The following is a 26,262-nucleotide window of genomic DNA, read 5'->3' as shown; positions in this document are numbered from 1 at the left end:
TGCTCAGGTCACTTATGGTGAGGAAAACCTCCTGGCCCTATGCCAAATGCAATAAAACGTGTTTCAACAAAGCCTTCGATAATGAAAATCGAAATAGCATAGACATCTAGCAAGGAAACTTTAATTTGTCTGTAAATATATTACACCGGTCATAAAAATCTTATGGATCGACACAATAGGGTTTTTCTCAGGGGTGGTGTAATTGATCCCATATCATCAAACTCAATGACATGGGACTTTGCCTCTGGGCCAGTCCTGCCCTCAGAAGGTCACACTCACCTGTAAATAGGTTATAAGTGAGAGACTGACCGTAACAACTCTTAGCAGCCCGGATTTACCTGTTTGTCTGTGTTGCGTCTCAGTGAAAACAACTTCACGTCTCAAACACACACCTACGACTGAAGTAAGTGTCTGATCATTAAGTAACAGGAATTAGATAAAGGTTGACTTTTTTTATATAGACAGTGTTGTATCCAAGTGAGTTTTGGTTCTTTCTGGGCTTATTGTGGTGAGTTTTATGTGGAAACATTTTGGAATGCTGTGTGTGTGGCAGGCACAGTTGTGTTTGTGTAAAGAGGATATTTTCTTGTCTTTCACCCACACATCCAGTGTGTGTAAAAATGTGTACTTTTTTTAAATCAGTACTTTTGATAGTGGGACCCAAACTGAGCAAATAAATGTGGTTACACTTTATTTGGATACTCCATCTGTAGATGCTCTATAGACTATCAGTAATATTTCAACTAACTATCTACAACCATAACCCTTATCCTAACCCTAAACTTAACCCTTACCCTAACCCTTATTCTAACCCTAAACTTAACCCTTACCCTAACCCTTATTCTAACCCTAACCGTAGCAAGCGATTGATTATCAAAAGAGTTTGTTGATAGTATGACCATCTGTCGAGCATCTACAGATGGAAAATCCGGACTTTCCAAATAAAGTGTGATAGTAAGTTTAGTTTTGAAATACAGTTGTAGCCAAAAGTTTTGAGAATGACACAAATATTAATTTTCACAAAGTTTGCTACTTCAGTGTCTTCAGATATTTTTGTCAGATGTTACTATGGAATATTGAAGTATAACTACAAGCATTTCATAAGTGTCAAAGGCTTTTATTGACAATTACATGTTGTTGATGCAAAGAGTCAATATTTGCAGTGTTGACCCTTCTTTTTCAAGACCTCTGCAATCCGCCCTGGCATGCTGTCAATTAACTTCTGGGCCACATCCTGACTGATGGCAGCCCATTCTTGCATAATCAATGCTTGGAGTTTGTCAGAATTTCTGGGGTTTTGTTTGTCCATCCGCCTCTTGAGGATTGACCACAAATTCTCAATGGGATTAAGGTCTGGGGAGTTTCCTGGCCATGAACCCAAAATATCGATGTTTTGTTCCCCGAGCCACTTAGTTATAACTTTTGCCTTATTGCAAGGTGCTCCATCATGCTGGAAAAGGCATTGTTTGTCACCAAACTGTTCCTGGATGGTTGGGAGAAGTTGCTCTTGGAGGATGTGTTGGTACCTTTATTCATGGCTATGTTCTTAGGCAAATTGTGAGTGAGCCCACTTCCTTGGCTGACACATGAATGGTCTCAGGATGCTTTACTGTTGGCATGACACAGGACCGATGGTAGCGCTCACCTTGTCTTCTCCGGACATTCTTTTTTCTGGATGCCCCAAACAATCGGAAAGGGGATTAATCAGAGGAAATGACTTTACCCCAGTCCTCAGCAGTCCAATCCCCGTACCTTTTGCAGAATATCAGTCTGTCCCTGATGTTTTTCCTGGAGAGAAGTGGCTTATTTGCTGCCCTTCTTGACACCAGACCATCCTCCAAAAGTCTTCGCCTCACTGTGCGTGCAGATGCACTCACACCTGCGTGCTGCCATTCCTGAGCAAGCTCTGTACTGGTGGTGCCCCGATCCCGCAGCTGAATCAACTATAGGAGACGGTCCTGGCGCTTGCTGGACTTTCTTGGGCACCCTGAAGCCTTCTTCACAACAATTGAACTGCTCTCCTTGAAGTTCTTGATGATCCGATAAATGGTTGATTTAGGTGCAATCTTACTGCCAGCAATATCCTTGCCTGTGAAGCCCTTTTTGTGCAAAGCAATGATGACGGCACGTGTTTCCTTGCAGGTAACCATGGCTGACAGAGGAAGAACAATGATTCCAAGCACCACCCTCATTTTGAAGCTTCCTGTCTGTTATTAGAACTCAATCAGCATGACTGAGTGATCTCCAGCCTTGTCCTCGTCAACACTCACACCTGTGTTAACGAGAGAATCACTGACATGATGTCAGCTGGTCCTTTTGTGGCAGGGCTGAAATGCAGTGTAAATGTTTTTTGGAGATTCAGTTCATTTGCATGGTAAAGAGGGACTTTGCAATTAATTGCAATTCATCGGATCACTCTTCATAACATTCTGGAGTATATGCAAATTGCCATCATACAAACTGAGGCAGCATCCTTTGTGAAAATTCATATTTGTGTCATTCTCAAAACTTTTGGCCACGACTGTAGGCTATTGGAATCTGAAGATCTTTCCAAAGGTGTTATTTCTTGTAAATTAATACACAGTTGCAAAACAGGAGCTGTAAAATAGTTTTTTGTGATGCCATTAATCAGTGGTGGAAAAGTATCCCATTGACATACTTGAGTAAAAGTAAAGATACCTTAATAGAAAATGGCTCATGTAAAAGTGAAAGTCACCCAGTAAAATACTACTTGAGTAAAAGTCTAAAAGTATTTGGTTTTAAATATATTTAAGTATCAAAAGTAAAAGTATAAATCAAGTTTTCAAGATATGTAACTTTCATAATACAGAAATCATCCCTGTATGATGTATTTTGCATCATTCATCATGTGATGCAAAACGCAGCATCATTTGATGCAAAATGCATCATACCGGATGATTTCTGTATTTTGAAAGTTACATATCTTGAAAACTTTACTGCTGACAAGCAAAACATTTTGAAATACCAAAACATCGTTTTTGGGTGGAGTTATCCTTTAAGCAAACTAGACGGCACCGTTTTTTATTTATTTGTATTTATGAAGAGCCAGGGGCACACTCCAACACTCAGACATCATTTACAAACGAAGCATGTGTGTTTAGTGAATCCACCAGATCAGAGGCAGTAGGATGACCATGGATGTTCTCTTGATAAGTGTGTGAATTGGACCCTTTTCATGACCTGATAAGCATTAAAATGTAACAAGTACTTTTGGGTGTTAGGGAAAATGTATGGAGTAAAAAATTATTTAGGAAAAATTATTTATTTAGGAATGTAATGACGTCAAATTAAAAGTTGTCAAAAATATAAATAGTAATGTACAGAGTAGTACCTTAAACTATTTTTGCTTACAGTGCATTCAGAAAATATTCAGAACCCTTGACTTTTTCCACATTTTGTTACATTACAGCCTTATTCTAAAATTGAGTAAATCTTTTTGTTCTCATCAATCTACACACAATGCCCCATAATAACAAAGCAAAAACAGGCTTTTAGAAATACAAATAAAAAACAGAAGTACCTTTTTTACATACAGTAAGTATCCAGACCCTTTGTTATGAGACTCGAAATTGAGCTCAGGTGCATCCTGTTTCCGTTGATCATCCTTGAGATGTTTCTACGACTTGATTGGAGACCACCTGTAGTAAATTCAATTGATTGGACATGATTTGGAAAGGCACACACCTGTCTATATAAGGTCCCACAGTTGACAGTGCATGTCATAGCAAAAACCAAGACCATGAGGTTGAAGAAATTGTTCTTAGAGCTCTGAGACAAGATTGTGTCGAGGCACAGATATGGGGAAGGGTACCAAGAACACAGTGGCCTCCATCATTCTTAAATGAAAGAAGTTTGGAACCACCAAGACTCTTCCGAGAGCTGGACGCCTGGCCAAACTGAGCAATCGGGGGAGAAGGGCCTTGGTCGGGGAGGTGACCAAGATCCTGATGGTCACTGACAGAGCTCCAGAGTTCCTCTGTGGAGACGGGAGAACCTTCCAGAATGAGAACCATCTCAGCAGCACTCCACCAATCAGGCTTTTATGGTAGTGGCCAGACGGAAGCCACTCCTCAGTAAAAGGCACATGATAGCCCACTTGGAGTTTGCCAAAAGGCACCTAAAGGACTCTCAGACCATGAGAAACAAAATTCTCTGGTCTGATGAAACCAAGATTGAACTCTTTGGCCTAAATGCCAAGCGCCACGTCTGGAGGAAACCTGGCACCATCCCTACAGTGAAGCATGGTGGTGGCAGCATCATGCTGTGGGGATGTTTTTCAGCACCAGGGACTAGGAGACTATACAGGATCGACGAAAAGATTAACGGAGCAAAGTACAGAGAGATCCTTGATGAAAACCTGCTCCAGAGCGCTCAGGACCTCAGACTGGGGTGACGGTTCACCTTCCAACAGGACAATGACCCTAAGCACACAGCCAAGACAACGCAGGAGTGGCTTCGGGACAAGTCTCTGAATGTCCTCGAGTGGCCCAGCCAGAGCCCGGACTTGAACCCGATCGAACATCTCTGTAGAGATCTGAAAATAGCTGTGCAGCGATGCTCCCCATCCAACCTGACAGAGCTTGAGAGAATCTGCAGAGAAGAATGGGAGAAACTCCCCAAATACAGGTGTGCCAAGCTTGTAGCGTCATACCCAAGAATACTCAAGGCTGTATTTGCTGCCAAAGGTGCTTCAACAAAGTACTGAGTAAAGGTTCTGAATACTTATGTAAATGTGATATTTCAGTTTTTTATTTGTAAAAAATGTGCAAAAAAATTCTAAAAACATGTTTTTGCTTTGTCATTATGGGGTGTGTATGTGTGAAGATGAGGGGGGGAAACTATTTTACGTAAAGTGACAAAATGTGGAAAAATTCAAGAGGTCTGAATAATTTCCAAAGGCACTGTAAGTACTTTACATCACTGCCATTAATGATTATAAACCAGAGATGAGCATAAGTGTTCAGACTCAATAAAGTCATAAATCCACTAGATGAAACACTTTTTAAAATATATTTTATTACATATGTTTAAAGGTAGACTTTGCTCTCACACAGTCAAACACAGTATCAGTATGTGCAGTATGTGCAGGGGTTCTCTTCATGCTGTTCACTGGGTGGTAGACAGGGGACCAAAACAACAGAGAAGTTGACCTCACGCGTCACCCTGTTAGTTGTTATGGAAACGTACTCAATAAGCTGTTTGCTTTCTGCATCACCATCATATCGATGAGTCTACCTATAAAGGACAGCATTGTAACTATAATGCAATTAAAGGACATGGAAGCATGGTCATACATCTACAATTAGAATATCATTAATTATCTTAAATATTTAGAAGTCATACTTTTGCGTGCTGTACATATGCAATAATCAGAACTAAATGTCTTATCTCAGCTCACTGGTCACCATAGCAGCACCCACCCGTAGCACGCGCTCCAGCAGGTATATTTCACTGGTCACCCCCAAAGCCAATTCCTCCTTTGGCTGCCTTTCCTTCCACTTCTATGCTGCCAATGACTGGAACGAATTTCAAAAATCACTGAAGCTGGAGACCCATATATCCCTCACTAACTTTAAGCACCAGCTCTCAGAGCAGCTCACAGATCACTGCACCTGTACATAGCCCATCTGTAAATAGCCCATCCAACTACCTCATCCCCATACTGTTATTATTTTTTTTGCTCCTTTGCACCCCAATATCTCTACTTGCACATTCATCTTCTGCACATCTATCACTCCAGTGTTAAATTGCTAAATTGTAATTATTTTGCCACTCTGGCCTATTTATTGCCTTACCTCCCTTATCTTACCTCATTTGTACATGCTGTATATAGACTTTTTTTTCTCTATTGTGTTATTGACTGTATGTTTGTTTATTCCATGTGTAACTCTGTGTTGTTGTATGTGTCACACTGCTTTGCGTTTATCTTGGCCAGGACGCAGTTGTAAATGAGAACTTGTTCTCAACTGGCCTACCTGGTTAAATAAAGGTGAAATAAAATAAAATATATATATATATATATTTTTTTTATGACATATTGGTTTCCTTACCCTGTAAACCAGGGGTGTCAAACTCATTCCATGGAGGGCCTAGTGTCTGCTGGTTTTTAAACCAGTTTAATTTAAACCTAAACAACCAGGTGAGGGGAGTTCCTCGCTCATCAGTGACCTTAATTCATCAATCAAGTACAAGGGAAAACCCACAGACAATCATGGATTGAGCTTGACACTTGCTGTAAGCAGTCTATGGACAAGGTATGACAACAATCAATGCGTTGGTTTTGTTTACAAATGCAAACTTCTTAGCTTTTGTGGCACAAATCCAATGCAAGTCAATTGTCTTGATATTAGCATTTTTTACTGGGTAAGGAAACCAGTGTGTAATTTTGTAATTTGGGTAAATATCCCTTTTAACATGTCATTGTATGCATTAGTGGGAGTTTGTTTGGTGAGATTGTTTGTGCTGTCAAGAAAAACAAAGTTAGAGGTAGTTTGGCGAGCCAATGCTAGCTAGCGTTAGCGCAATGACTAGAAGTCTGCAGGTATGGCAGTATAGGCTAGCGCTAGAGACATCATACTGCACGCAGAGACATTAATATGGTATCCACGAGTTCATCTGACCCTGGGTACGTAGAAAAACAACCTACTTGCCAGAATCTAGTTGTATCCCTGTAAAGATGGACTTTTATGGAAACATTTAGAGGAGAACGCTATTCGTGGTAAATGCAGGATAATAATTTATCCTCAAAGTCAAAAAAGCTTAATAACTACACAGAGCTCAGGGTTATAGTTAATGACCCAATACAATTATTCTCAATACAGGGAAAGAGAAGTTGGAACAGACTCTAGACTGACAGTGTTTAAGAATTCAGTTGCTTATGAATTGGCACCTTTATTGCGATATAATGGCACCTGTTAGCTGACTAATCCTTAATATAGTCACCAGGTTAGCTCAATCATTTAAAGTATGATGAACACACTGTAGGTGTGAAGAAAGGAATAAGTGCTGAGTATTTAACGAAAGGCATAGTTAGCTGTTCTGAAGTTGTAACTTGTAAGTTAAAAAAAGTAAGTAAAAACAAAAAAAAGCTACAATGTAAATATTATAATGATTCTTGACACAGAAACACAGGTTTTACTGCACTTCTCAGTTCAATGTGTCATCCACCTCAAGTAATCTTAATTGTAGCAGTGTTTTAAATAGACATGCACATTGTCCTCTGTTTTCCATTGTTCTGGGACAGAGCAGGGTAAAACATTAAAATGAGGTTCTTTCCTGGTAAGAAAAAATTATCTCTTTCCCCACCCAGCCTAAATCCTAGTTGAATCTTTATAGATGTGTTCTGATAATGCCCAGATATAGATCAAAGGGTGAAAGGATCCATACTTGGACTAGGTGAGGGATTTAAGGTCTATTTCCTTGGTTACTGTTGACCTGTGAGGTATAATAGAATCCGTACTAGGTCAGTAAGATGGCATGGTGAAACTATACCAGGAAAGGTTGTATAAGGCTTGTTATACCAGAAACTCTTCAATGTTTACATTGAGAGTCACTAGATCAAGTTTGAGGGCACAATGAAGAAGGCTCCAGTTCTTCAAAGTAGGCCGTCTAGAGAAACCTGCAATGAAGGAAAGTAGGCCGTCTAGAGAAACCTGCAATGGAAGGAAAGTAGGCCGTCTAGAGAAACCTGCAATGAAGGAAAGTAGGCCGTCTAGAGAAACCTGCAATGAAGGAAAGTAGGCCGTCTAGAGAAACCTGCAATGAAGGAAAGTAGGCCGTCTAGAGAAACCTGCAATGGAGGAAAGTAGGCCGTCTAGAGAAACCTGCAATGGAAGGAAAGTAGGCCGTCTAGAGAAACCTGCAATGAAGGAAAGTAGGCCGTCTAGAGAAACCTGCAATGAAGGAAAGTAGGCCGTCTAGAGAAACCTGCAATGAAGGAACGTAGGCCGTCTAGAGAAACCTGCAATGAAGGAAAGTAGGCCGTCTAGAGAAACCTGCAATGAAGGAAAGTAGGCCGTCTAGAGAAACCTGCAATGGAAGGAAAGTAGGACCGTCTAGAGAAACCTGCAATGAAGGAACGTAGACCGTCTAGAGAAACCTGCAATGAAGGAAAGTAGACCGTCTAGAGAAACCTGCAATGAAGGAAAGTAGGCCGTCTAGAGAAACCTGCAATGGAAGGAAAGTAGGACCGTCTAGAGAAACCTGCAATGAAGGAAAGTAGGACCGTCTAGAGAAACCTGCAATGAAGGAAAGTAGGACCGTCTAGAGAAACCTGCAATGAAGGAACGTAGGCCGTCTAGAGAAACCTGCAATGAAGGAAAGTACAACTGTTCAAATGACGTTAAACTTTGTTGCCAATGGGAATAGGCAATGCATGTGTTGTGGTTGTATAGCATGTTAGGACAAATTAATCAAACTTTCTGGATGACTAGTGAAGCAAACACAAAGGAAGGGAAAACCCAGAAGTTTCTCTCCTTTTGCTGTCTTGGTTACAGCAATCATTTCCACATGAAGTTTCACAAAGGCATGTTAATTTGTCAACATCTGATTTTGCCTTTCATTTTGACTCATCCTGTCTTCATTACCGTAAAATTATGGAAAATATTTATTGAAATTAATGAATTTGGACTATCATTAAATGTAATCGCACAGCTTTTTACTGTGTTCCCCGTAGCAAATCACAGTTCTCGTAAATAATCAGCCAACAAGATAATAAAGTGTTTTCACAGCATGACATTGTCACGGTCATTCAGGTGCTGATAGCCTCGGGCAAGGTGTGACCTAGCCTGTTTACTCAAACATGGAGGGTTCTCTTCAACAAACAGAGGAACCTGATGACATTAAGCTGGCTTGTAATAGAGATGGTCTCTCACCAATAACATCCTTTCCTAACCTAAACCCTTGTAAAAAGAGACTAAACTAGACCTAATAAAAATGGTTTACTTTACGTGTACTTCTACATATAGGACTGTGTACAGTATATATTATTTTTTGTTTTACTAATCACACTAACCTCACAAATATATATATTTTTCAGGGGGAGGCACGGCACAAGAGCCCTTGTCAAAATAAATCCAGGCATGGACCAGCAGCAGTGTATCATTGATACCCACCACATCACGACACACACCATGGGCAGAGGAGATCTTGGCCGAGGGGAGGGGAAGAAGAGGCTGCGCTACATGCTGAAGGACGGTAGCTGCCCCGTGGTGTTCCACCAATCCCCGGGCCAGTGGAGCTTCTTCCTGGCCGACATCTTCACCACGCTAGTGGAGCTCCGCTGGAGGGTCATGCTCCTCATCTTCTGCCTCTCCTACGTCCTCTCCTGGCTCTTCTTCAGCGTCCTCTACTTCCTGATCGCCTACGTCCACAAAGACCTGGAGGACCATGACTCGGCTCCGTGTGTGGCGAACGTCCGCAGTTTCACCTCCGCCTTCCTGTACTCCATGTCGACCCAGGCGACTATCGGCTACGGCTTCCGGGTGATGACGGAGAACTGCATGGTGGCCATCGTAGTGATGACTATCCAGGCCCTGATGAGTTGCTTCATCGACACAGTCGTCATCGGCATCACCGTGGCCAAAATGGCGTGCGCGAGAAAGAGGGCGCAGACAGTGGGCTTCAGCAGCTGCGCTGTGGTCAACACTCGCGACGGTGCCCTGTGCCTTGTGTGGCGTATTGCCGACTTCCGCAGGAACCACATCCTGGAAGGCACCGCCCGGGCGCAGCTGGTCCGCCCCACGAAGCACCCCTCTGGGATGATCTCCGTGACCTACCAGGACCTAGACATCCAGAGTAGACACCTCATCCTGGCCACCCCGGCCAGCATCGTTCACAAGCTGGAGCCTGGGAGCCCCCTCTACAGCCTGGGACCGGACAGCCTGACGGAGGAGGACTTTGACCTGGTAGTGTCCTTCACCTACACCGGTGACTCCACAGGAATCCTGCACCAGACACGCACGTCTTACACCCCGGCGGACATCCGCTGGGGCCAGCGCTTCCAGGACATGGTGCAGGTGGGGAGGAGGCACTACAAGGTAGACTATGCCCTGTTTCATCAGACCACCTGGGTGCAGACACCCATGGTCAGCGCCCAGGAGGGGGACAGGGGGAGACCGCCGACCACTGAGTCTATCGTCCAATCGCAGCAGCCGTTTGTGAGATCGAGCAGGAAATTCCGGAGGTCCTTGGCTGATGTCAGTGAGGAGGTGGTTCAGGAGGCGTGGCTCTGATGACGCTGTGATAATCCCAAAACAGCAGAGACAGATAACTACATTGTTACATTATCGTTATATAGTACATTATCACACAGGACTTCAGTAAAGGACTTGAGTAAGTGTAATAGGGTAGTTTCATTGTAAATAACTATTTTATATAATATTTTATACTCCTTTGTTATTTCCTTTATGAATGTAATAATTTAACTAAATGTTATTTTCTATCAGTTAAATAAACAAGGCGTACGTTGTTAGTCACATCTGACGTCCGAGGTCTGGCCTCATTTGAACGTCTTTGTTGTGATGGACAGACTGTGCACCAAATTTAAAATAAATATACTTTTTTCTGATGTGATGGTCGTAAAGTTTTTTTCAAATACAAAAATACCTCCATGTTTCTTTAGTGGAAAGTAAAAAAGATGAAGATTATTGTGCATTGTAGTGAATAGTCATATGCAATATATTTACAGTTCCATGCTAAACCATGTGTTTAATTCAACCTGCATCACATTCTACACTGGGGTTAAATCACAGAGCTGTTAGTTATCACTGACTTCTGCGCCAGTACCTCTATATCACCACCTTGTGTTCACTGTGTGTGCGTGCGTGCGTGCGTGCGTGCTGTAGACTAGTATACTCAAAGTATATAAGATGACCTAATAAACTATTACTTAGTCTAAGGTTGATTAAAATAATAAAATGTATATTATAACAAAATTGTAGTATTATTTTTAATAGCCCATTTATCAGTCTCATTATAATCGTGTGCGCGCATGGGCTTTGAACATGATGAACTATTTGATGCTGGAGTCCAAACAAGCGCTGTAGCTTTCTATTGGTCGACTACAACGACAGGGCGGGGGATAGGCACATGTGTTTTCAAAGTCCGCCCGTGCAAAGCAAAGTATCTTCAGTGATTGCTGAAGAGGTTGATGGCAGTAATTACGATGTCTATCCGGATATCAAATATGAATGGTGGAACCCAAATATGGATATTAACGCAAAAACCTACCTGGATGCATGGGATGTATTAGAATAAATTACCGCTGATTTGCTCTCCACAGATAAACAGGTAAACAATGTCCCGTTACTTCGTTCTAACGGTGTAGTCTACGTGGGAATAACGGTGCAACCGTGAATAACGAGTCTTCTGTATAATGTTAGCCTACAAATTGAACCGGACATAGCCTACTTTATTTCTACAAAGAGTGATCATCTAAAATATAACCAAAGAGCCCCAGACAGTGTTTATGCAAAAAATATTGTTATTTATTTCAGTTTTACTGTCTTTGAGGAGGCTGTCTCATATTTATAGTGTTCAACAAGCACTTTTTTCGATATACTTCAGAGAGTTAGGGAGTTAATTTAATTTTCTGTGGGTTATAGGCTACTAATTGTGTGGGTATCGATGCGTCAGCGAGATTCAAGTATGTTTAATTTAAGCCACTCATATCCAATGAGTAGCCGAGGTAGTGCTCCCTTATCAGTTGGAAGGTGTTTTGACTTGACAACTAAACATAAACCGTTACTTTCTTCCTTTAGTGCACCTGTCACGCAGAGAAAAAAGGAGCCTGTAGGCCAGCCCAGGTTGATATGATCATGCCCAGTAGCCTACACCCATTGCTTCAGAAAATAAATAAATATATATATATATAATTGATCAGTATTTATTCATCGCTGTTTCTTATAGTGTGTTTCTGTATTTGATTATTCCATTGGCCGTTATAGACCTATGCATTCATTATGACAGTCGGCCTAGCCTACCTAAATATATTAGGCTACACTTATTTGATTATGATCCGAATTTAAAGTTAGACTAGGAAAAATATTTCTCTCAATCGTAATGTTAATTCTGACAACATGATTCAAAACAATGAATTAAAGCCAACTGTCAACCCTGACATCCCATAGTAGCAGGTCATTCCATAATGAATGGTGCTGCAGTGCTGCTGAATATTGGATAGAAATTATTGATCTATTCTTTGCAATAATATATTTCTTTTAAACGAGCAGGTTTATGTAACCAGTTTCCATCTGTCTCAGCTGGTGCTGTCCTAATTGCACGCAGGCAAAATAAACAGTTGCAGTCTGTGTGGTGCAGCTAAGCCCAGTGCACACAGTCACACTCTGATGACCTGGTTAGATAAGGGTTGATGTGGAATCTAATGAATGGACTTCACAATGACAGATTTCATTTGAGGAAACAGATTGGGTGTAACTGAGGCGTGCTGTCTGTTGATTTCCAGACCAGTCTTATTTGTTGTCCCTGACCTTTAGGACTCAGTATCACTTTGATACTGTAGCCAGCGTCTTGGCCGGTGTCAGATGTGTATACAGGATATCTTTCCATTGGTTTATCCTGTCATCATTACCTTTGTTTTAGCCTTGAGTCAATGCATTTAGTGGTGTTGGTGTTGTGGTACAACACAGGTATTGGTAGATGGTCAGTGGGGCCAGATGACTTGTTAGATAGCAAGGAAGCATAGTGATTATGAGGTGGTTGCAGTCTGATTTGGCCTGTTAATTGTAATAGGGTGTTGTGTGTGGTGGTGTAGTTAGTTAGCTGGAGAAGATTAGGACGTCCCATAGGAAGCTCATTCACAGTGAACCAGCCTCTATCTCTCTCATGATAGTAGGCCTGGCCTATGGGTCATACGTCGCTACATGAAATATTCACCGATAACCTCATGAAATGCAGATGTAAAAATAGATACAAGTAATTGTTATTTTGTTGTTTTATTCCAGGTGTTTCACTGATCTAGTGGTATCTCAAGAGTTCAGCTGTCTATTGTGTTCAACACAAACATGATGGATTGATCATGATAAATTACATTTTAAGTAGGATTTCGTCCATTTAAACTAAATACTTGTTTAATTACTTTTTTTGTTGAAGGAGAGTATTGTATATGAAATTAAAATGCGATGCAGAAAGGTGGGAGGGATAGTTTGGAAGGTGGAGTTTGGGACTAAACCCCAGTCTCCGGCGGGAACAGTATATATGCATAGCGCCCCAGGAGTTATAACAAATTAAGCTCCAAACTCCCAATAATACAGCATGCAGATCAACACTAATTTCTATTCCTAGTCAACCTGACAGTGACATCACTGGATGAGCAAAACAGAGATGAGGGACTTGGATGAGATGGAGCTTTCAAGACAACTAGGAACTCTGGGAAAAAATCATGATGTCAGTGATCTTCATGTCGGAAAGTCTGAGTTCTAAAAAGATGCCTGAGTTTCCCGACTTGGAATTCCAAGTTGGATGCCTGTTTTTTTCCCAGAGTTCCCTGTTGTCTTGAACGCACCTCTGTGCGTTTTCAAAGTCACATTCAGTAAAGAGTGCAATATTTTCAAGGGATAATTAAATTAATTAAATTATACACACTGATTTCTTCTACTTTAGAGCCTTTATCTTTTACAATCAAAAGGCCTACTTAGTGTAAATCAGTTGGTAATAGCCTACTCTAAATACCAAGCGTTTACGCCAAGGGAATTTGAGAGTGCGGACACGTATTCACTATCCAATATGTTTCATTGGACAAGACAGATCACACCTCATAACGAGACACAAATGTGTCTTTTCAACCCGCAAGGGTCAACCAAAATAACCATAGTGTGCAACCGACTGCCTCTCAGACGGGACTTCACCCAAATGACATCTTGACCTTCTCTCTGTGACGGTGGTTCAAATCACTGTTAGTTGTTTTGGCATTAGGGTGGAAGTATGCCGGCAGATAATAATTCATACCCTGTGGTGCATTCTAATGACTCTCTCAGGCCACACAAATGCAGTCGATAGTTACTTGGTTTTCTAGTTCAGTTGTCCTTGTTGCTCTGCACTGCAAGGTTATGGTTGCTTTAAATGAGACCCTCCTGTATAGAGCTTGTTTACAGGCTGGCCCTTTAAACCTGATTACATGATTACGTTATAGAAGTTGTTGAGTTAAGAGGAGAAGAAGAAACTGAACAGGTGTTATTCTATTCCCCTAGTAGATCATTGAAAGATCCCACAGAAAATACTGACTAAAATATGTCTATTTAACTCTTACAGTGGTGGACAAGCATTAGACATTAGCACTATGTAAATAAACAATTGGGGGAAAAATATCAAGTAAAAAGATATTGGGAAAAGGTATGATCACTGATATTTTTTGCAGAAACCCACATACATGGACACCACAGGAGAACGGCTTATAATAATGTCAGGAACGGAGCGAATGGAATGGCATTAGACACCTGGAAACCATATGTTTGATGTATAAGATACCATTCCACCGATTCAGCTCCAGTCATTACTATGAGCCCGTCCTCCCCAATTCAGGTGCCACCAACCTCCCGTGATGGACACACATAGTGGTTCCTTTGTGCTCCAATGACTTGTTTGATTAACATGAACCTGATCTGTAATGTGACTTTCAATTGGCTGGTCTAGCCTAATTAATACGAGCACTAAGCAGAGCAGAGAGGATCTGTTACCTTGTCAGCTGCCACAGAACTGGAATGTCTGTATCATGTCTCCAATCCCTGAGCCCAACATTTACTTAAATATTCTAAAATGTACAGTAGAATGTATTTACTTCCATGTGAATTGTCAAGTTGTGGTGCTGGCAGCTTTGAGTGTTGAATGCATCATTTAGACAATAGGTTGAACGCCGCTGATCTGTCCTCGTGGTTCCATTAGTCTTAACACAGACTTTTCTTCCTGCTTGTCCTTTCCACAGCCCACTTCACTGATGAGGTCCAAGACACCCATAAGAGAGGAGGACTGAGCAGGCCCCTCGCCGGCACAGCTCTCCTCTGGAGAAGCCCAGGTGCAACAGCAGCAGGGGCAGCTTTTCCCCATCCAAGTCCCTAGGACCCTATCGTCCTAAACTCCACATTTCCTGTCTTAGTGGGACCCCGCGAGCGTTCAAAACTGTTTCTCCAACGCTTCTACCAAAAACTCAGACTGTTTTCCAGAGCAGAAGCAGCGGTTGGGCCCAGCTGCTCCTCCTCCCAAGGGGAAGCCATGGGGAGCGTGCGAAGCCACCGCTACAGCATTGTCTCCTCCGAGGAAGATGGCATGAAGCTGGCCGCCATCGCCGCCGTGCCCAACGGCTACGCCAACGGCACGGTGGCCAAGGTTCACGCGGCGCAGCAGCAGGCTGTGAGCCGCTTCGTCCAGAAGGACGGCCACTGCAACGTGCAGTTCATCAACATGAGCGAGAAGGGCCAACGTTACCTTGCCGACCTGTTCACCACCTGTGTGGACATCCGCTGGCGATGGATGTTGATCATCTTCTGCCTGTCCTTCCTCCTCTCCTGGCTCTTCTTCGGCTTCGTCTTCTGGCTGGTAGCGCTCTCCTACGGCGACTTGGAGAACGAGACGCAGATGTGCGTGTCCAACGTCAACAGCTTCACCGCCGCCTTCCTCTTCTCCGTGGAGACGCAGACCACCATTGGCTACGGCTACCGCTACGTCACCGAGGAGTGTCCCGTGGCCGTCTTCATGGTGGTCTTCCAGAGCATCTTCGGCTGCATCATCGACGCCTTCATCATTGGCGCCGTCATGGCTAAGATGGCCAAGCCCAAGAAGAGGAACGAGACGCTGCTCTTCAGCCACTACGCCACGGTGGCCATGCGGGACAGCAAACTGTGTCTGATGTGGCGCGTGGGGAACCTGCGCAAGAGCCACCTGGTGGAGGCCCACGTGCGCGCCCACCTCCTCAGGTCGCGAACCACGGCCGAAGGCGAGTATATCCCCCTGGACCAGATGGACATCGACGTGGGCTTCGACAGCGGCGTCGACCGCGTCTTCTTGGTGTCGCCCATCACCATTGTCCACGAGATTGACGAGGACAGCCCCTTGTACGAGATGAGCAAGCAAGAGCTGGAAACGTCCCAGTTTGAGATGGTAGTGATCCTGGAAGGTATGGTGGAAGCCACGGCCATGACCACCCAGTGCCGCAGCTCCTACGTGGCCAGCGAGGTTCTCTGGGGCCACCGCTTCGAGCCAGTCCTGTTCGAGGAGAATAACTACTACAAGGTGGACTACTCGCGCTTCGAGAAAACCTACGAGGTGAGCAGCACGCCCCAGTGTAGTGCCAGGGACCTGGCCGAGAAGAAGTCTCTGGTCTCTTGCTCCAACTCCTTCTGTTATGAGAACGAGGTGGCCCTTGAAAAAGTGGAGATGGAGGAGACGTTTGATGAGGAGAAAGAGGAGGATGGGGAGGAGAAGGAGGAGGTAAAAATGGAGGATCAGGGTGCTATTGAGAACGGCATTGAGAATGCAACACTGGAGGAGACAAACACAGACACAGTCTCTGTACATTCTGAACACAATCAGGATACCAGGAGTCTGACGATGCCTTCAGAAGCAAGGCCTCTAAGACGAGAATCAGAAATATGACTGCAGAGATGTTAGGGGGGAAATACTACATGAAATACTATTATGATAGGTTTGACCTTTGCTCCTAACGGCTGTCTGTACTACTGCAGGATGGCTTGACTGTGAGGTGAGTGTCATTTTCTGAGGAAGATACTCAGGCACAAGTGAATACAGAATTAACAGACCAGAGAAAATGATGCAATATTATTTATTCTCTTCACACAAGTCCCTCATCTGGTGGGAGGCGATGGGAGATTGACTGAGAGGAGTTGATGGCTCTTCTGGCCCGTGGCACTATAGGAATGAGACGGGTTAGGTAGCATTTTATACTGTGTGTGTGTGTGTGTGTGTGTGTGTGTGTGTGTGTGTGCGCGCGTGCGTGCGTGCGTGCGTGCGTGCGTGCGTGCGTGCGTGCGTGCGTGAGCCTTTGAAAGTAGCAAGAGAACATTAGAAATTTGTCACATTGAGACATTCCACATGAAAAATTATATATACCTATACTTTAGTAGTATTACTATATTTATTTACTGTAGTGTTTATGCGGATCTGACTGTAGCATACTGTAGTATTTACTATAGTATTTTTGCAGACATTACTGTAGTATACTGTAGTATTTACTATAGTGTTTTTGCAGACATTACTGTATTATACTGTAGTATTTACTATAATGCTTTTGCAGATATTACTCTAGTATACTGTAATATTTACTATAGTGTTTTTTCAGACATTACTGTAGTATACTGTAGTATTTACTATAGTGTTTTTGCAGACATTACTGTACTATACTGTAGTATTTACTATAGTGTTTTTGCAGACATTACTGTAGTATACTGTAGTATTTACTATAGTGTTTTTGCAGACATTACTGTAGTATACTGTAGTATTTACTATAGTATTTTTGCAGACATTACTGTAGTATACTGTAGGTTTTACTATAGTGTTTTTGCAGACATTACTGTAGTATACTGTAGGTTTTACTATAGTGTTTTTGCAGACATTACTGTAGTATACTGTAGGTTTTACTATAGTGTTTTTGCAGACATTACTGTAGTATACTGTAGTATTTACTATAGTATTTTTGTTTTATTCCCTTTTTTATTCTCTTTTGTTATATGTGGTCTATCTGTGGCACTAATTGGGGTGTGGGGAGGGGAATGTGCAGGACATATGCAAATTCAATATTAGCATACCAATACAACAAAGAATGATATAGTAAGCACTACATCAGGCTTCCCCAACTAGTGGCCCGCGGGCCGAATTTATTTGGCCCCCCCAGTTTTCATTATTTAGCATTTTCATTGTTGGACATAAAAGACTGTAAAAACACCAGGAAATCAGTTACAAACGATTTTTATTTCAGAAATCTGTTGCCAACTATTCCCACGCGTAATAGACACATGATCCTATACAAATATAAGCAAAGTTTGAAATTGTTATGTTTTAGTCAAATATCATATATTTTTGGGCTTCTTGCGACCAATTTGCTAATTATTTGTAATTATGTTCTGGCCCCTCAACCTTCTGCTCAAGAAAAAATCAGCCCGCGACTGAATCTAGTTTATGGTCCTTGCACTACATGATCGAGGGATACTACAGTGTATAGTATAGTATTCTACAGTATACTACAAAATTCCGTAGTAAGTACTACACGATCAAGGGATACTACAGTATATAGTATAGTATTCTACAGTATACTACAGTGTGGAGTATAGTATTCTACAGTATACTACAGTGTGGAGTATAGTATTCTACAGTATACTACAGTTTGCTACAGTTTAATCGCTGTAAACGCTACAACCAAAGAGATGTTTCTATTTGCATATTTTGTAAATATGAGCTGCCCTGATATTTTGAATTAGCTTAGTGAATTAGCTTAGTGTTGTTTACTTGGACTAATTCAGGGTGGCTGGAGAGGGATAGTGTTCGTAGCAGGGAAGGAGTGTTGTATTCCCAGTCAACCAGCCTATCCTGTTGTGTTCTCAACCTTCAAATAGCGGTGGAAATATAGGAAACGTATGTTATCCAGAACAAAAAGGGAAGAGATCCTTTTCTTGTGTAAAAGATTGTGTCAGTTAGATGCCAAGAGATGTAGCTACAGCATGTAGTTATTTTCTCAATTGTACTGCTGCACAGTTTGACAATCTAAAAGTATACACAGCTTAATCTCTGTACAAAAAGTATATTACATTTTTCACCCTTTGAAAATAATCTTTGAAGATTACATGTAATACCACTAATTTGGCCACAGTTTACCAACAGGTAGTCTTCCTCCATGAGTCTTCCTCCATGTGTGTGTGTGTGTGTGTGTGTGTGTGTGTGTGTGTGTGTGTGTGTGTGTGTGTGTGTGTGTGTGTGTGTGTGTGTGTGTGTGTGTGTGTGTGTGTGTGTGTGTGTGTGTGTGTGTGTGTGTGGGGCGTTATGCACATTATGCATCTTCTTGTTGTCTTAGTACAGATGTAAGATCTTAATTTGACCGGTATTGTCGCAGCAAAATAATCCTGCAGCAACCAGATTTGAGTGTTTACTCTTTTTCGCCAATGTAATGTTGCTTGATCGGTGGTTAGGCTACATGAAAAGTGCAATACTGATAATATAGCCAACCGTGTGTTAGTGCGGTATTTAAATCGCCAAGCTCATCTGCATTTCTCCAGCGCAGGAATATTTTCAGCGACAACAGAGTGGTCAAATTAAGATCCTACATCTTTATAGCGTCTTTCGCAACGTGAGCCTTAACGCAAGTCTCAGTAACATGAGCCATCACTTGAGATTTGGCTTTTAAACAGCTCACAGTGCAAGAGGTGTCATATAAACCGGCAGGAAGATACATCTCAACGGTCCAGGGGTACCTAGTACAGGGGTTCCCAAACCTTTTTGGCCTGCGACCCCATTTTGATATTTTGGCCCGCAACCCCATTTTGATATTTTGGCCCGCGACCCCATTTTGTTATTTTGGCCCACGACCCCACCGTGTGAAAAAAGTGATGTAATCAGTGGCCAATGTTTACTTTTTAAATTTGGGCTATGACAGTCTATTACAAATCAGTCTGACAGTACTTTTGAAGGAAGTATAGTTTGAAGTGACTGAAATGCATCAGAAATGTATTGGGAAGTTCAGAATATCATCAGGCAATAATTCTGCATGATCTTCTGTGTAGAAAAGAACAATTCATTGACTATGTTCTTTTCACCCAGTCTGATTTAGTGCCTGGTCTTGTCATAATGAGTCCTGCGCTGATTTTGGTCAGAAGGAAACATAAGACACATACAGGATGTGCTCCTGAGAGTCTTATCTTTCCGTGATGGGGTCATAATATTGTGTAGCTTAAACGGTTAAGAAGATAGAGCCTCATTTGTAGGAAGGTAACACAAACCGCTCTGTTTATTACAACCGTTTCTAGCGCCAAGCGGAGGTTACTGACGTAACCCCGGTTCTATGAACTGAGCACGATTTAGTTCATTTTATTTCAGTTTCTCTCATGACCCCATTTTAAAATCAGGCAACCACACATGAGGTAGCAATCCCTACTTAGGTAAACGCTGACCTAGGATGAGATGAAGAAGGATAAGACAGTGATTTCATTCAACGGAACTCCCACTGAATAGATGTGTGAAATAGGTCAATTGAACTGGACCAAAACAATGGAATTGCCATGGAAATGCGTGGGGGAGCCGTGGGGGAAAGAGCCGTGGGGGAAAGAGCCGTGGGGGAAAGAGCCGTGGGGGAAAGCTCCCGAGTCTCCTCATTGCCCCCCAGCAAAATGTGCCTACATTAAGGCAATATTTTATGTGTACAGTGCCTTCAGAAAGTATTCATACCCCTTGACTTATTCCACATTTTCTTGTGTTACAGCCTGAATTCGAAATTGATTAAATATATGTTTTTTCTCACCCATCTACTAGGTATCCCGCTTTCCCTTTCCCTTACACACCATACCTCAAAATGACAAAGTGAAATTTGTTTTAAGAAATGTCTGCTAATTTATTGAAAATTAAATAAATAAATATCTAATTTACAAGTATTCACACCCCTGAGTCAATACATTTCAGAATCACCATTGGCAGCGATTACAAATGAATACATTTGTAAAAAATTCCACTTTGACATTATGGGGTATTGTATGTAGATCAGAGAGACAAAATCAAAATTTTATCAATTTACAATTCAGGCTTGTGTGTAAAAACAGCAAAATGTGTAAAAAGTGTGAATACTTTTTGAAGGCACTGTATTTCACACTATGTTGAGGTAAAAATTGGAGTATATTGTTTGTATGGATGTTGATGTCATTGTCACCAATCAACTGCATTACAGTTAAAAAACAAATTTGACTACCAACACAGATTTCTGTATGCTAGCTATGCTTATCAGCTTATATGAACGGGAGTTAGCATTTAGCAGTCACTTCTTCTAAACTTCTGCAACTTCTAAGGAAATAGTCAAATATATCCATATCGGACTTAATCCTTGCGTCAATCTAAGTAATTCACCTGTGCGTCAATCTAAGTAACACAAAAAAAAAAAAAACCCAAATAGACCAAAAATCGGTCTATTCACTAAAACGGCTGTAGCATCCGGTTTGGCCTACAAACTAATATGACCATTCTATGGAAACACAATGGTGATCTCCGTTCTGCTCTACGACCCCCATAATCCCCACGGGACTTGTCTGAAGTCAGTAATGCTGATGTGCCAACTTCTATCTGTAGTGTCCGAACTGTTTGGGCTACAAACTAATATGACCCCACTGTGGAAAGGGGAGACTCTCACGAACACATCTGCATTCCATTGACTCCTTTACCGCATCTATGGACCTGAATGCATTGGATTAGAACACTTGGTTCCCATCTTTTTGAAAATCATCTCTGTCTCCTTCTGTATGTCAGCCTGGGCTTGTGTGTCAGGCCAGACCCCTCAGGATCCAGACACCCTGAGCTAGAAAGCTGGAAGGGAGTGGGCAGATGAATGTAGGTAATAAAGTGCTGCTAAGTTACATATTGTATGGTTAGAATGAAACGTAGGAGTCAAAATGTATTATTTGTCTATTATAAGTATCCATTTTGAATAACAGTAAAAATGTGGAGGTACTTATTTAATTGATGTAGAAAGACCTGATTCTATCAGTGTTATCAGTTATCCAAAGCTACAGTGCACTTTCCTCTTCAATAGAACACCCCCCCTCCTCCAATTCCATGACACTGGCTGTAGAAACCTTTTATTTTATTCAGTTTTTGTGAAAAGCCAAATGTACATAAAACCTTCATCTGTTCTTTTTTTGTTGTTGATTTGAAACCATCTGTTCTCGTATAATGTCGACTACTACTGTGTATTTAGATCAGTGTTTTGGCCTTGTCTGACTGGGGACATTAAAAACCGTGTTACTTTGCTGTGTGTGATTAGTCTCCTTAGGCAGACGGGTTACCTCCCACAATGTTCAGTGCTGTTGCCCGAGGTCTGGGAAGACTAATGTGTGCTGGGTCTTGTGAAGAGGGAGCAGATCTGTTGTTTTGTCACTTCTGAAAGGACCAGCACTTTGTGTTGTCACATTGCTTTAAGGCATGGTGCATAGAGTATGAGGCGGACAAGTTCTCTTATCTTTCAGACACAGACAGTGCGGCACACAAAAGCTGAACAGGCAGACAGAAATGTGTGCACACATACAGGCACACAAACGTACACACTAATGCACACGCACTAGACGAGTTATAGTCGTACAAAAATACGGATCTTTTTATTCTGGCTATATACAGTAGGCCTAACGAATCTTCACAATTTGTTACCGTAGACATGCACAAATTCTACTCCGAATGTACGTTTAGTGTTGAAATTGTTTGCAACTTGCTCAAAAGTGTCACTTTTTATTGCCTATGTCATTAACATAGGCAAATACAAATGTTTTGTTTTTTATTGTTAGCAAATTCTTCATAAGAAAATGTGATTATATATAAGAGAATGTCCATGGAGGTCTGATACACTGCATCCCCATGACAGAGTCGGTGTGTATTGGGTTGTCATACGGTGATGCCAGGTCAGTCACTGGTGCGGCCCCGTTTCATTCTTCCCTTCTATGTACCTTTCATCTTCTTCTGTTGAGTCTATTTTTCTATCAGAGTCTTCCTATAATGTCCTGCACAAACCACAAGTTGTACAGATTCTTTTTATTTTGTGAATTATATTGTAGATACATATTAATATTGCAGTTGTTGATAATAATATTATTATTATGTCTGTGACAATTTTGTTTAGTCTTTTTCAATAAAAAGTAACATAAATCCTCAAAAACATCAGTTCTGAATGATTGGTGTTTGTTGAATGTGAACCCTTACCACATCAATTACAAGTGGTTAAGTTACAGTACAGGTATATACACATTTGAGCCTTTGTCTCACAACAGCAGGCCCCGGCCTATGCAATCCAGTTAGAAAGCCAAAGCATCTAGCTATGTTTGTTACGGTATCTATGTTTGCATAAGGTGTGGAAAATATCTGATTTCTAAGGGGGTTGATTTTTGCAAAGATGTCGGTTTATGACCTACATACTACATCAGAGAGAGAGAGAGACAGAGACAGAGACACAGAGAGACAGAGACAGACAGAGAGAAAGAGAGAGAGAGGAGCCCTGATAGAATGAACTGGACGGGGCTGGTTGTGTAGGAGGCTCCCTCAAATTTAGACCAATGGCCCAGATTCCAAGCCATTCGCTGTCAGAGCTCACACCATCCATTTATTCACCAAACTTGACTGACTGAAAAGTTTTGCGAAGCCCACAGAGACACCAAGCTATTTTAATCCCCCTCCTCTGTTGGAAGTCATTTTCAACGACAGGCATGGAAGGAACGCTTCACTTTGGTAAACTATGGAAAAAGAGGACAGTTATAATGTGGTCCTGAACTGCAGACTACTGACAGGGGACAATGTAATGCTTTAGAGTTATATTGTGCTCATTTGTAAATTGTATTGATTGGTACACAAGCATGTCGATATGAATCTTAACATATAGTCAACATCTAAAAGAGAGAGGGGACAGAGAGACTCCGAAAGAGAACAGTCCCAAACCTTTTTTATGATGACTTTTCATTCAAGGTTCATATTAAATTCACAGGTCATTTGCTTAATTCATAGATTGTGTTGATAATAGCAGCTGTGGGCTCTGATGCCGTTTTATCCTCTGCACTACAGACAAGCACATATTACGTAACCACCTCCCCATAGTCCACAACTCCAGAGGGGATAGAAAGGCTACTCAGTGGTTGTTAGACTTACAGTAGAAAGAGACAACCCCTACATCGACTCAGGAAGACATTCCAAATATATTCATTCATCATCAGTACACCTAGAAATGAGAGTGTTCCTATCTTCCACGGAAACATATTTAGTCAACAAATTTCAAATGAGTTTCCAACTGTGGGCAGGAGTCTGACAGCATGAGGGGAAGTCAGAAGATCGATCAGACAGCCAGGGAGGCAGTGAGTCCATTTGATTTGGTTCTACTTATGGAGTGGGTACAGCCCGGGGGCTTTTTCCACATTATCTAATAAAACATCACCAGAGATCACGCTCTGAATGATGAAGGTAATCGTGTTACTTTTACTTTTTTACTTTTACAGATCCTCTAAGAAAAATCCTCCGTTAGACCACCCTCACATGGATCAAGAACCTCACATTGCCCTCTCATGGATCAAGAACCTCACATTGCCCTCACATGGATCAAGAACCTCACATTGCCCTCACATGGATCAAGAACCTCACATTGCCCTCACATGGATCAAGAACCTCACATTGCTAGACTTCCTGCCATGTGTTACTAGACTTATAATAGTTTCCCAAAATATCCAGCATCAGGATTGTCACAACCATGAGGGGAGGTCCCAGGTCCTAGTCGACACCCTTCTGCCCCAGAAAGTGCCTGAAGTGAATTCCAAACTGAGCAAGCAACACACACACACACACACACACACACACACACACACACACACACACACACACACACACACACACACACACACACACACACACACACACACACACAGCTCATATGCTGTGTGGTGGGTCACCCCATCAACTCATTGATATTGACATGTGATCGTGCCACAGCAGTGTGTGTGAGTAAGGCCCTGGGTCAATTCCAGTGCTTATATCTCTCTGAGCACTTTGTTAGTTGTGAGTGTTAACCATCATGTTAGAGGGATTCAGTTTCCACCCTCTGCGTTCAGGAGTAGGAACACTAACACTCTGTTTGCCTAGAAGACAAACAACCCACAGCCTCTTCATGACCTTTGATGTCACCATAAAACATTGACTATGTGGTATTTCAGCTTGTCCCTCAGGCATGGTTTGGAACAAGGCCCCTGGCTCTGTGCTGTGTATGCTGACAGAGGCTGTAGTCCTCCGTATGAATCAGATGGAAGTCCAAGCAGGAGAATGAGGCCGGATTGCACACACAGCAGGGTTGGGGTCAATTCGAATGGAAGGCAGGCAATTCAGGAAGTAAACTGAAATGACTTCTCAATAAACTGAAAAGGACAACCCTGACACACAGCCTTCTGCTCGGCTTCTCTTTCACTGTGAAAGAGAAACGCTGACGTAGAGAACTCTCCTAAGAAATAGTTGGCTGCTTACTCCTGGGTCATACCACTACTGTACCTCCCTCTAACTGGATCCCTACAGAACAGGGAGTGTCCTGGGTCATACCACTACTGTACCTCCCTCTAACTGGATCCCTACAGAACAGGAGTGTCCTGGGTCATACCACTACTGTACCTCCCTCTAACTGGATCCCTACAGAATAGGAGTGTCCTGGGTCATACCACTACTGTACCTCCCTCTAACTGGATCCCTACAGAACAGGAGTGTCCTGGGTCATACCACTACTGTACCTCCCTCTAACTGGATCCCTACAGAACAGGAGTGTCCTGGGTCATACCACTACTGTACCTCCCTCTAACTGGATCCCTACAGAATAGGAGTGTCCTGGGTCATACCACTACTGTACCTCCCTCTGACTTGATTCCTACAGAACAGGGAGTGTCCTGGGTCATACCACTACTGTACCTCCCTCTAACTGGATCCCTACAGAATAGGAGTGTCCTGGGTCATACCACTACTGTACCTCCCTCTAACTGGATCCCTACAGAATAGGGAGTGTCCTGGGTCATACCACTACTGTACCTCCCTCTGACTTGATCCCTACAGAATAGGAGTGTCCTGGGTCATACCACTACTGTACCTCCCTCTAACTGGATCCCTACAGAATAGGGAGTGTCCTGGGTCATACCACTACTGTACCTCCCTCTGACTTGATCCCTACAGAATAGGGAGTGTCCTGGGTCATACCACTACTGTACCTCCCTCTGACTTGATCCCTACAGAATAGGGAGTGTCCTGGGTCATACCACTACTGTACCTCCCTCTAACTGGATCCCTACAGAATAGGGAGTGTCCTGGGTCATACCACTACTGTACCTCCCTCTGACTTGATTCCTACAGAACAGGGAGTGTCCTGGGTCATACCACTACTGTACCTCCCTCTGACTTGATCCCTACAGAATAGGGAGTGTCCTGGGTCATACCACTACTGTACCTCCCTCTGACTTGATCCCTACAGAATAGGGAGTGTCCTGGGTCATACCACTACTGTACCTCCCTCTGACTTGATTCCTACAG

At 42.4% G+C, this 26,262-nt stretch overlaps 2 protein-coding genes across 3 annotated transcripts; both read left to right on the top strand.

Moving 5' to 3' along the window:
• The first annotated feature begins 330 nt into the window (after nt 1–330).
• On the top strand, nt 331–10,479 carry LOC129834003 (inward rectifier potassium channel 16-like). The gene is made up of 2 exons (XM_055898821.1): nt 331–403; nt 9,059–10,479. The coding sequence occupies exon 2, from the start codon at nt 9,102–9,104 to the stop codon at nt 10,251–10,253; it is 1,152 nt and encodes a 383-aa protein (XP_055754796.1). The 5' UTR covers nt 331–403; nt 9,059–9,101; the 3' UTR covers nt 10,254–10,479.
• Nucleotides 10,480–11,128: 649 nt separating this feature from the next.
• LOC129833998 (inward rectifier potassium channel 2-like) lies at nt 11,129–24,446 on the top strand. 2 transcript variants are annotated; one of them, XR_008756161.1, is made up of 3 exons: nt 11,129–11,310; nt 14,960–16,732; nt 24,207–24,446. XR_008756161.1 is itself a non-coding variant. In XM_055898815.1 (2 exons), the coding sequence occupies exon 2, from the start codon at nt 15,247–15,249 to the stop codon at nt 16,624–16,626; it is 1,380 nt and encodes a 459-aa protein (XP_055754790.1). In that variant the 5' UTR covers nt 11,129–11,310; nt 14,960–15,246; the 3' UTR covers nt 16,627–17,873. The 2 variants fall into 2 exon arrangements, 1 of the variants encoding a protein (XP_055754790.1); XM_055898815.1 differs by lacking the exon at nt 24,207–24,446 and having other exon boundaries at nt 14,960–17,873.
• Nucleotides 24,447–26,262: the final 1,816 nt, after the last annotated feature.

The sequence above is a fragment of the Salvelinus fontinalis genome, chromosome 34 (assembly GCF_029448725.1).
Source record: "Salvelinus fontinalis isolate EN_2023a chromosome 34, ASM2944872v1, whole genome shotgun sequence".
Taxonomy (NCBI): domain Eukaryota; kingdom Metazoa; phylum Chordata; class Actinopteri; order Salmoniformes; family Salmonidae; genus Salvelinus; species Salvelinus fontinalis.
The sequence above is the reverse complement of the archived record's forward strand: the minus strand, read 5'-3'. Positions and strand labels throughout refer to the sequence as shown.

What these genes read in the sequence shown, in the direction of transcription:
- LOC129834003 (XM_055898821.1), top strand. Translation starts at nt 9,102, where the DNA reads ATGGACCAGCAGCAGTGTATCATTGATACCCACCACATCACGACACAC.
- LOC129833998 (XM_055898815.1), top strand. Translation starts at nt 15,247, where the DNA reads ATGGGGAGCGTGCGAAGCCACCGCTACAGCATTGTCTCCTCCGAGGAA.